We start from the raw sequence: 10,000 nt of genomic DNA on the forward strand, positions 1-10,000 counted from the left end.
GTGTGTTCATTTCAAGTTGGGCGTCAGCCTATGGAATGTGTCTGTGTTTGTGTGTCCAGTATGTGCATATGACTGTGTGTGTGTGTGTGTGTGTGTGTGTGTGTGTGTGTGTGTGTGTGTGTATGCCTATGTGTCTATGTGTGAATTTATAGCAGTCTCTCCTCCTGAGGGTGTGTGTGTGCGTGCGTGTGTGTGTGTCCATGCCTATGTGTGTGTGTGTGCTTGCGCGCAATGCCTGTGTGTGTGTGTGCGTGCGTGTGTGTGTGTGTGTGTGTGTGTGTGTGTGTGTGTGTGTGTTTGCGCGCATGCGTGTGTGTGTGAGTGCGTGCATGCCTATGTGTGTGTGTGTGCGCGTGTGTGTGCATGCCTATGTGTGTGTGTGAGCGTGTGCATGCGTGCGTGTGTGCGTGTATGTGTGTGCCTATGTATGAATTCATAGCAGTCTCTCCTCCGAGGCCTCACCTGGTCCAGCTGCAGTTGAGTGGTCCTCTGAGAGAGCAGGTCCCCCAGCCTGATCTCCACGTAGGGGTAACTGGAGCCAGGCGTGGGCCGCTGCGTCCGGGTCGACTGCACCTCCTTCAGGGAGAACTTCACCAGCACCTCCTGGGGGTGTGTGGGTGGGGATGGAGGGGTGTAGGGATGTAGGAGGCCAAGTTGTAAACATGATTTCAATTTATTTTGTATGTACAGTATTCCATCAATATTCCAAGGAAATACTCGCACGCATGATATTACCAAATGTTAACTTGCAAATGTCTGAGACGGCCTAATGTCCGCTAGAAATTTCAGCCCTCACCCCCATTTAACGTTTTCCGAAACATACACTGTATTATTGTTGAATTCTTGGTTACAATGCCAAGGAATAAGGTTGCAAACCCGATGGCCCCACACAAAATCCATGAAAAACAGGAGAAGTTAAGTGTCATATGGCATTTCCAACAAGAAAACTGTCTTACACACGGATAGACAGGGAGACAGGCAGGAAATTAGATTTACAATTTGAAATAAACACACGCCGGCTTCCCAACATATCCTCCATGTGTGTTGTGGTCACAGGAATCTATTGTGCAAATATATGACATTCCCATGGAGCCGTTCAGGCAGTGGAGGCCTTTGCTGTGCTCTGTGTTTCAGTGTCTGCAGGGAAGCGGACAGGGGGGACAACGGGGACAGTTGTCCTGGGCCAAGGGACAGAGGGGGCCTAGAAATGGGTTGTCATTACATTGTATGTATTGGGTGGGGGGCCCTTTCATATGACTTTGTCCTGGGCCCAGACAAAGCTGTCAGCGGCCCTGAGTGTTAGAGCTAGAGTGTTGGAGTTGTACTGAAACACAGTGGCTTTAGTTTGGATATAAAAACAGTATAATCACAGGGAAAGACTCTGCTGTGGCGTGAATCTGCAATTATTTATATCCTAAAAGCATCCTCTGTCTAGCCAGGGACACACATACACCTACTGTACTGTATATGCATGGATACACATTAACACACACACACAAATGTAAATCCACTAATCCACACAAGCACACACACACACACACACACACACACACACACACACACACACACACACACACACACACACACACACACACACACACAATCACACACACACACATTCTGCAATCAAAATGACAGACAGACAGACAGACAGACAGACAGACAGACAGACACACACACACACACACACACACACACACACACACACACACACACACACACACACACACACACACACACACACACACACACACACACACACACAGAATTCCAGTGTAACCCACATGCGTGTCCTTGTTGAGGAAGTTGAGTCCGTTGTGATTGACGGCGAGTATGCAGGGTGTGTCTATGCTGCTGCTGCTGCTGCTCTGCACATAGAAGAAGGACGAGCCAAACATCGGGAACGCACTCACAAGACCTGCAGAGACCAAGACACACACGCACACACATGCACACACACACACACACAGACACACACAGACACACAGACACACACAAATACAAAATGACCAATTGTACAAACGCATAGAAATGTACACACATGCACACGTACACACACATAGACACACACACACACACACACACAATTACCAATAGTACAATCACATAGAAACGCACACACACGCGCACACGCAGCACTCAAACACAGCATGTACGTAAATGCATTAATGCATGCACCCACTATACAAGCAAGCATGCACGCACGCACGCACGCATGCACGCACGCAAACGCACATAAGCACGCAAACGCACATAAGCACGCAAACGCACGCAAACGCACGCACACAAACACACACACACACACACACACACACACACACACACACACACACACACACACACACACACACACACACACACACACAATCACTTGGAAGCCCAGATATGCTGACTGTGCACAGATGCCATCATAAAAATCAGATGCTGATGTTATGGCATATATTACTGTTATAGTATAATTTCACTGATTGAACAATATAAAAGCAATCGTTTAAAAAAGGCAAATGCCCAAGTAAGTCAGAGCAGTGCTATCATGTAATGCCAAGCCACTAATGTCTTTAAATACCCTCTTAAAGTCGACTTCTGCATTCCTTTAGCTTATGCCGTTGTGATCTTGTGTTTGAGGGAAATTAAATTATTTCACTTAAATTTCAGTTCTTATAAAAGAGTATGTGGCTTGTCTAGTTTGATATAATTCAACAACAAGCAGTGTTCTTAAGGCCCAACAAGGTCAAAATTGCAGTGCTTTACATTGTTCATACCAAATATATTTTATTACTAATCACCTTGCGATTAGTGAGCAAATATTAACGTCAACAAACATTGTTTTCAATGTGGTGATGCAACAGCAGAGCACCTTTTGCACTGCACCTTTGGACACCTGGAGTACATCAAAGACAACCCACAGCCAGTCGGACTCGCACACTGTCCCTCATTTGTGGCTTAACTTGTTTATTTCTCAATGCGAAAGTCATATGGAAAGTATCAGCCAATGGGTCGTTCAAGACCAAAATATATTACACAGTAAAGTGTAAATGAGGACAATGTGCTGGCTTTGTTTTCTCAGCACGAGTAGAACACGTCTATGCTGTAAGAAGACTTTGTCCTTGTCCACATTTGGGCTTGCATGCCCACCCACGGGGACCCCAGTTCGAGTACGGCCGGGTTCATTTCCCAACCCTCTCCTGTCTCTCTGTCCCATTCGCTTCCTGTCACCATCTTCGACTGTCCTGTCAAATAAAGGCATAAAAGCCCCTAAAAATATATATATTTTTAAAAAAAGACTTTGTCCTGGGCTCGGGAAAAACCTGTCAGCAGCTCTGGCTCCAGCCATAAGTAGAATGACAGAAGTAGATCCCATTATGACGTCAGCAGATTGTGTTTAGACAAGTTCTACTTTGACTGACCATGAAAAAAAATGACCTCATAGGGTTCTTCTCCACATCTTCTGAGACACGAGCAGTGGCGTGAAGCTATTAAACTGCATACTGCTCAACACCATAAACTGACCTCAAGGGGAGACCCCCATCTTTCTGACACGCTGCATCTGAAAAAACCTCAGCAGGCAATGCCTAGGCTACTGTACAGTGCCCTTCCAGCACTTCTGAAAACCTCAGCAGGCCATGCCTACCACTCTAACACTTCTGTCACTTGTGGAACTGAAGTACGATTCACTTGCTCACCACAACATTTTGGAAGATGTAGCAGTGGCAGTCATTCAAGCAGCCTTATTCTATGTGTGTGTGTGTATTGTGGCGTACCAAGGAACTGTGCGCAGGTCTGGTGTGTGTGTGTGTGTGTGTGTGTGTGTGTGTGTGTGTGTGTGTGTGTGTGTGTGTGTGTGTGTGTGTGTGTGTGTGTGTGTGTATTGTGGCATACCAAGGAACTGTGCGCGGGCCTGGTGTGTATGTGTGTGTGTGTGTGTGTGTGTGTGTGTGTGTGTGTGTGTGTGTGTGTGTGTGTGTGTGTGTGTGTGTGTGTATTGTGGCGTACCAAGGAACTGTGCGCAGGCCTGGTTTGTGTGTGTATGTGTGTGTGTGTGTGTGTGTGTGTGTGTGTGTGTGTGTGTGTGTGTGTGTGTGTGTGTGTGTGTGTGTGTGTGTGTGTGTGTATTGTGGCGTACAAAGGAACTGTGTGCAGGTCTGGTGTGTGTGTGTGTGTGTGTGTGTGTGTGTGTGTGTGTGTGTGTGTGTGTGTGGTGTGTGTGTGTGTATGTGTGTGTGTGTGTGTGTGTGTGTGTGTATTGTGGCGTACAAAGGAACTGTGTGCAGGTCTGGTGTGTGTGTGTGTGTGTGTGTGTGTGTGTGTGTGTGTGTGTGTGTGTGTGTGTGTGTGTGTGTGTGTGTGTGTGTGTGTGTATTGTGGCGTACCAAGGAACTGTGCGCGGGCCTGTTGTGTGTGTGTGTGTGTGTGTGTGTGTGTGTGTGTGTGTGTGTGTGTGTGTGTGTGTGTGTGTGTGTGTATTGTTGCAGCATTTTGTGTGTGTGTGTGTGTGTGTGTGTGTGTGTGTGTGTGTGTGTGTGTGTGGGTGTGTGTGTGTGTGTGTGTGTGTGTGTGTATTGTGGCGTACCAAGGAACTGTGCGCGGGCATGTTGTGTGTTTGTGTGTGTATGTGTGTGTGTGTGTGTGTGTGTGTATTGTGGCGTACCAAGGAACTGTGCGCGGGCCTGGTGGGGGCTGAGGGGCTGCACCTGCTGCATGTGCTCGTTGATGAGGGTGACCCAGTGGGGGGGCCGCTGCTCCAGGTACAGCTGCTGGGGGATATACTCCTGCACCTCATGCCTACAACACGGAGCCAATAGCAGACATTATATTAGGGAAAAAGAAACAAAGTATCCAAGGCACTCTTCCCAAAAAAGTTAAAATAGCTTTATTAAATGGCTAAATAAAGCTAATAAAGCTAATAAAGCTATTTTAACTTTTTTGGGAAGAGATACTTCGTTTCTTTTGCATCCTATTTTTTGACCAAAGAGCACCTTCGGACTACCAACCAAAAACGCTGTAGCCCTCCAACTTTTCCTATTGTTCCATTATATTAGGGAACTTTGAGTGCGTGGGTGTGTGTGTGTGTGTGTGTGTGTGTGTGTGTGTGTGTGTGTGTGTGTGTGTGTGTGTGTGTGTGTGTGTGTGTGTGTGTGTGTCCCAGGTTCTACTTTGTATTTCAGGTCAAGCGGATGTCTCACACCCCTTTATGCAAACCAGAACCTTTTCATGTTTGGCACCCATAGCAACGCATTAAGTAGGCGTATCTCTATAAAAACGTAAGAATCTCTGGTAAAACAGTTCTGTGTGCTGGGCGGCGCACTAATGCACAGGGGAAAACACTCATACACCTCACTCACTGACTGACCGCAATGACTGGCCAAGGGAGTGGAGTTCAGGAAGCAAATATAGCGTGTGAGATATGACAACCATCATTGTGCTGTGTGAGCACAAGACATGCTGTGTGTGTGTGTGTGTGTGTGTGTGTGTGTGTGTGTGTGTGTGTGTGTGTGTGTGTGTGTGTGTGTGTGTGTGTGTGTGTGTGTGTGTCTGCATGTGTATGTGTCTGCATGCGTGCGAGCGTGTGTGTGTGTGTGTGTGTGTGTATGTGTGTATGTGTATGTGTGAGTGTGTGTGTCTGTGTGTGTGTGTGTCATCAAATCAAAATGTGCGTCTGCATGCGTGTGTGTATGTGTCTGCATGTGTATGAGTGTCTGCATGTGTGTGTGAGTGTGCTTGCACATGGGTGTGGGGGATTTCAAAGTATCTATAAAAAGCAGATGGCTCAGCTAAAGATATAACTTCCTTATGATACATGAGGAATTCTTTGAATCACAAGCCAGAAAATGCTTGTCCTGTATTTTAAAGGAAACATCTAAGCAAGCCTGTGTCATGTGCATGCCTGTGTGTCTGTGTGAATGTGCATGTGGTGGTGGTTTGAAAGAGAAAATGTCTGTTTGTGCGAGAATCTGTGTGTGGGGAGGGGTGATAAAAAAAGAATAGAATTATTGTCTACAACATGGATAAGTGGAGGCAAGCAGTGAATGAGGTTTTGAGGGTGATCAAAATTCTTTTCTCTGAGTTTTAGGGGGTGCTAACTTACACAGTGTGCGAGGGATCAAAGAGACAGTCTTTTCTCTTGAGTTTAAACTTACGCAGTGGGGAGGTAGGCTGACTCCTTGGCTCGGTGTTGCAGAGCCGCCAGCTTAGCCACGTTCTGGAGCTGCTGATCGCTCAGCTTCCCCTGCGGTATGACGTTGAGCAGGCCTTTCAGGTAGTCTGGCATTATCTACACACATTCAAATGGAAAACAATTTAGTTCAATTCAGTTTATTATAGGGACCATGTACACTTAAAACATTAATGTTGCCATTTCATGCATTGTACCAGAGTTAGCCTCAGGTTAATTAATATCTGTAGTCTGTGACAGGACACAAAATAAAATAAAATAATAATAATAAAGTAAAACCATTAAAAACATATGAACTTACTCATAAAAACGATAAACAAATCACTCATATGGCAACCCAAGTCTTTTAGACTAGAACATTTCTAACACCATCAAATTATGTAATTGTAATTGGGCTCATGTTTCCCAATATCTCAATATCTTTTTGTCCGTATCTTTTTTCAGCCTTTTTTTGCCTGATACAGCAACTTAATTAAAATTTGTCCCTGAAGACACAGAGTCTAATCATCTCTCCCTGGTGAGAATCACTATGAAAAAATGAATCACCACCACCAATTGGCATCATGACAATCTCTGGCTCCTGTGGTGTCAGTCAAGGGGGCGTCTGTGATGGCGCATAGATGCTGTTGCTGTGCAGCGTGCATGCAGATTTTGCCATTTTAATGCATTTGAAATGCCAAAGTGCACAAGCGTGCCGCACCGCAAAAGCAGCAATGCGTCATCACGAACGCGGCCAATGTGAAGAGGTCTACCTGATTATAGTGGGTGGAGACACTGAGCTCGTTGTCGAACTTGAGGGGCTGGGTCCAGATCACCCTGCGGAAGCACAGGCTGTATCCGCTGTCTATTGGCTCAGCCTCCGTCGTGATGTCCAGGATGTATTCACGCTTGTACAACGGCCGCACATGATGACCTGCATGCATGGGCGTCATTTTAGTTAAGGATGGTTGGGTCTTAGAGGTAGACCTAGCTTGTCCCCACCACTGTTTCACAAATGTGCAAAAATAGCGTACCTTGACAATTGCCATATTAATGTCCCGACCACTTTCAAAAGTCAAATCTACACCTTTGCCTGCATGCATGACACACACTTAACAGCTATTATTTTCATTTGCTTATGCTCTTAGGTATTTTTCAGATTTCTCTTTGCTTTTTTACTGTTGGTCGTTCATGTGTACTAAAATGACTGAAAACAAATCTAGTGTTGCACCTCTGTTGATGACTACGAATATGGCGTATTCATCCATGGCCTCCATTTTGGTCACGCCCATCTCATAGCAAAGCTCCTCAATGGCATCCAAAGAAACCTGAGAGAGACAAGGAAGAGGACACACGTCAGTTGACTATATTCAGAAACAACCATCCACACTGTATCTCTCTCCTCCAGAGTCATGTGGCAGATACACCTACTGAGCACGTCTTGATCTTCAGGTGTCTCTCGATGCCACCAGGTAACAGGAACACCTGCCGCTTGGAACTCCTCCCAGCCTTGGACAAATAAAACAGAGCAAAGCAAAACGTTTGCTACTGGAGATGGTTGAAACAAGATCAACCAAGATGACTCTGGGAATTTTCTTGCAGTATCAATATGAAGTAGGGTAACAAACTAGTGGAAGCTCTCAATCAACACCATTCAAAGGGAGAAATTACAGTGATCGTGGATCATCAACCTGACTTCACTGAAGATGTTATATTTCAAAACATACATGTCTCCATAACATCTCTGTATGTTTTCTTCTAGTTTTAAGATGATCACAAAAATGAGCAATGATGCTGGGAAATCATGCAACAAGCTTAAGTTATAATATCTGATTGGATGAATCTGGAAATCGATGATTTTAACCACTGAATTCAAATTAAGGTCCAGAAATACATATGTAGATGTTCTTGAAGGAAAAGACATTACTGACCAGCATGGCCTTCAGCTCCATGCTGTTGGGTGGCTCAATGCGTCCACCATACTGGAAAGTCTTGATTAGATTTTGCTCACAGGCACTGGCAATGCCTTTAAACACACAAGGACAAAATCGAACACACATTTACCATAATGGCACAAAATCCATCACAGCAGTTTTCCTATTCACACTTAAAAACTATACACATATAAGACCCTTAGTTAAACACTTAGTTATTTAGCACTGGCCGCTCTCCTTTTGTGCTGCTGCTAGAGAACCGTGACCTGATTCTGACCTTGGTAGTGGATGCCCTGGTTGGAACACACATCCCTCAGGTACTTGAGTAGGTAGGGCTTCAGCACCTCCGAGCAGCGGTAGTACGCCGTCAGGATGTACAGCAGCCTCCAGCCCTTCTGGCAGCTGTCTCTGTGGCGGCAGGAGAGACAAAGATCAATTCATTAAATACGTAATTACTAGACAGAGAATGCAGACCTCTGCTATCATTAAAAAAAACAACAACAAACAAAACAGTTTTAAGAGAGCCTGATTATCAATCAAAGTCATCAAAGTCATCAATCAAAAAGTCATAACCTTGGCAGAAACAGAAGCTACCCCATGGAGCTAAATAGGTAAAACGTTTTAAACATAAATGAATTTTACAAAATGAAATCTACAAACTCCTAGACAAGTTGGCACTGGGTCGCCCCTGCCCATCACAGTGTAGTGAAGCCTTGTGTTGTGGCAGGCCGGCTCAATCTCCCTCCCGGATGAGCCCCTTCACTGAATTATTGACGCGTCCCATACGCCTGCCTGCCTGTCTGCCTCAGATCAGGGCAACAAGTTCAATTTAAAGACACAATGTGTTTTAATACTGTTGCTGGGGGAGGAAAACACACCCATATTGTTTACAACGCTGGTTTAATTTCAGGGCATGGCAATCATGCTGCAACACCTCTGCAACTCCTTGCTCTTCCTTTCCATTCTGGGCAGATTTGTATTCTCATTGCAAGTTGGCAATACCTTAGCCCTGGAAAATGTCCAGAAATGTATAAAAAGAAAACCACCTGAGAGTAAGACTGAGAGTGGATAGTGTATGCCTAAGGAATGCTCTTGGACTTTGGGGAACATTCTGTTCGCTGTCTCTCATGTCATTTCTGCCGATGGCAAAAAATTATACATACTTTAAAAGATATACTGTACGTAAAAAGTAATATATATAGTAACATGCAGTAACATGAAACAATACTGTAAAGATATATTATGGTAATGATCCACTCAGACAGTCTATCCAGTGCCCGGGGCGCTACACTGTCCTGATTCTGTCCTGATGATGGAGACTAGCTAAGAGTTTTCTGACAAGAAAGAAAAGACCCCAGTCAGCACGGACTAGAGAGAGAAGCCTGCGAAGAGAACTAAGTGCTATGCTGCTGAAGAGATGTGAAGTGAGTAGAGAGGCTGGGGAGTGAGAGCAGCCATACGGCACGCCAGTGGTTCTCAAACCGGGGTCGGGACCCCTAGGGGGCTCGCGGAGGTACTGAAGGGGGGGGTTGGGGTTGTGGACAAAAGGGACATTGTATAAAATGGTAAATCCACAGGCTAACAGCTAACGACTAACATAATTCCATCATTTGGTTAGTGACAGTATTCACTTGTATGGTTGATAGATGTATTTGTCCTGTGTATTTTTAGCAATAAAAATGTTTTTTTTTGTCCATTATTATTGGTAGATTTTCCATTAATAGTGTGAAAAAGAAGATTCCAAAAGGGGGTCCCCACTGAAAAAGTTTGGGAACCACTGTGGTGATACGTACGTCTTGGAGCTGGTGTTTCCTGTGATCTGCTTCAAGACCTGGCAGTAAGCTTCATCCCTCATCAAGCCAAACTCACCAGTCAGCTGCAAAACAAGGCCACACGATACATAAATAAAATAAGT

At 45.1% G+C, this 10,000-nt stretch overlaps 1 protein-coding gene across 1 annotated transcript in view; it reads right to left on the reverse strand.

Moving 5' to 3' along the window:
* The window catches only part of myo15aa (myosin XVAa), a 63,904-nt gene that overhangs the window by 2,139 nt on the left and 51,765 nt on the right, over nt 1-10,000 (reverse strand). The window contains exons 54-63 of the mRNA XM_063186788.1: nt 9,879-9,961; nt 8,363-8,493; nt 8,083-8,177; nt 7,583-7,660; nt 7,383-7,479; nt 6,925-7,085; nt 6,138-6,271; nt 4,649-4,782; nt 1,785-1,918; nt 463-603 (exon numbers count right to left, since the gene is read on the reverse strand). Of these exons, the coding sequence (XP_063042858.1) occupies nt 463-603; nt 1,785-1,918; nt 4,649-4,782; nt 6,138-6,271; nt 6,925-7,085; nt 7,383-7,479; nt 7,583-7,660; nt 8,083-8,177; nt 8,363-8,493; nt 9,879-9,961 (1,188 nt within the window). The remainder of the gene's footprint in view (nt 1-462; nt 604-1,784; nt 1,919-4,648; nt 4,783-6,137; nt 6,272-6,924; nt 7,086-7,382; nt 7,480-7,582; nt 7,661-8,082; nt 8,178-8,362; nt 8,494-9,878; nt 9,962-10,000) is intronic.

Source organism: Engraulis encrasicolus, chromosome 2 (assembly GCF_034702125.1).
Source record: "Engraulis encrasicolus isolate BLACKSEA-1 chromosome 2, IST_EnEncr_1.0, whole genome shotgun sequence".
NCBI classification, from domain to species: Eukaryota; Metazoa; Chordata; class Actinopteri; order Clupeiformes; family Engraulidae; genus Engraulis; species Engraulis encrasicolus.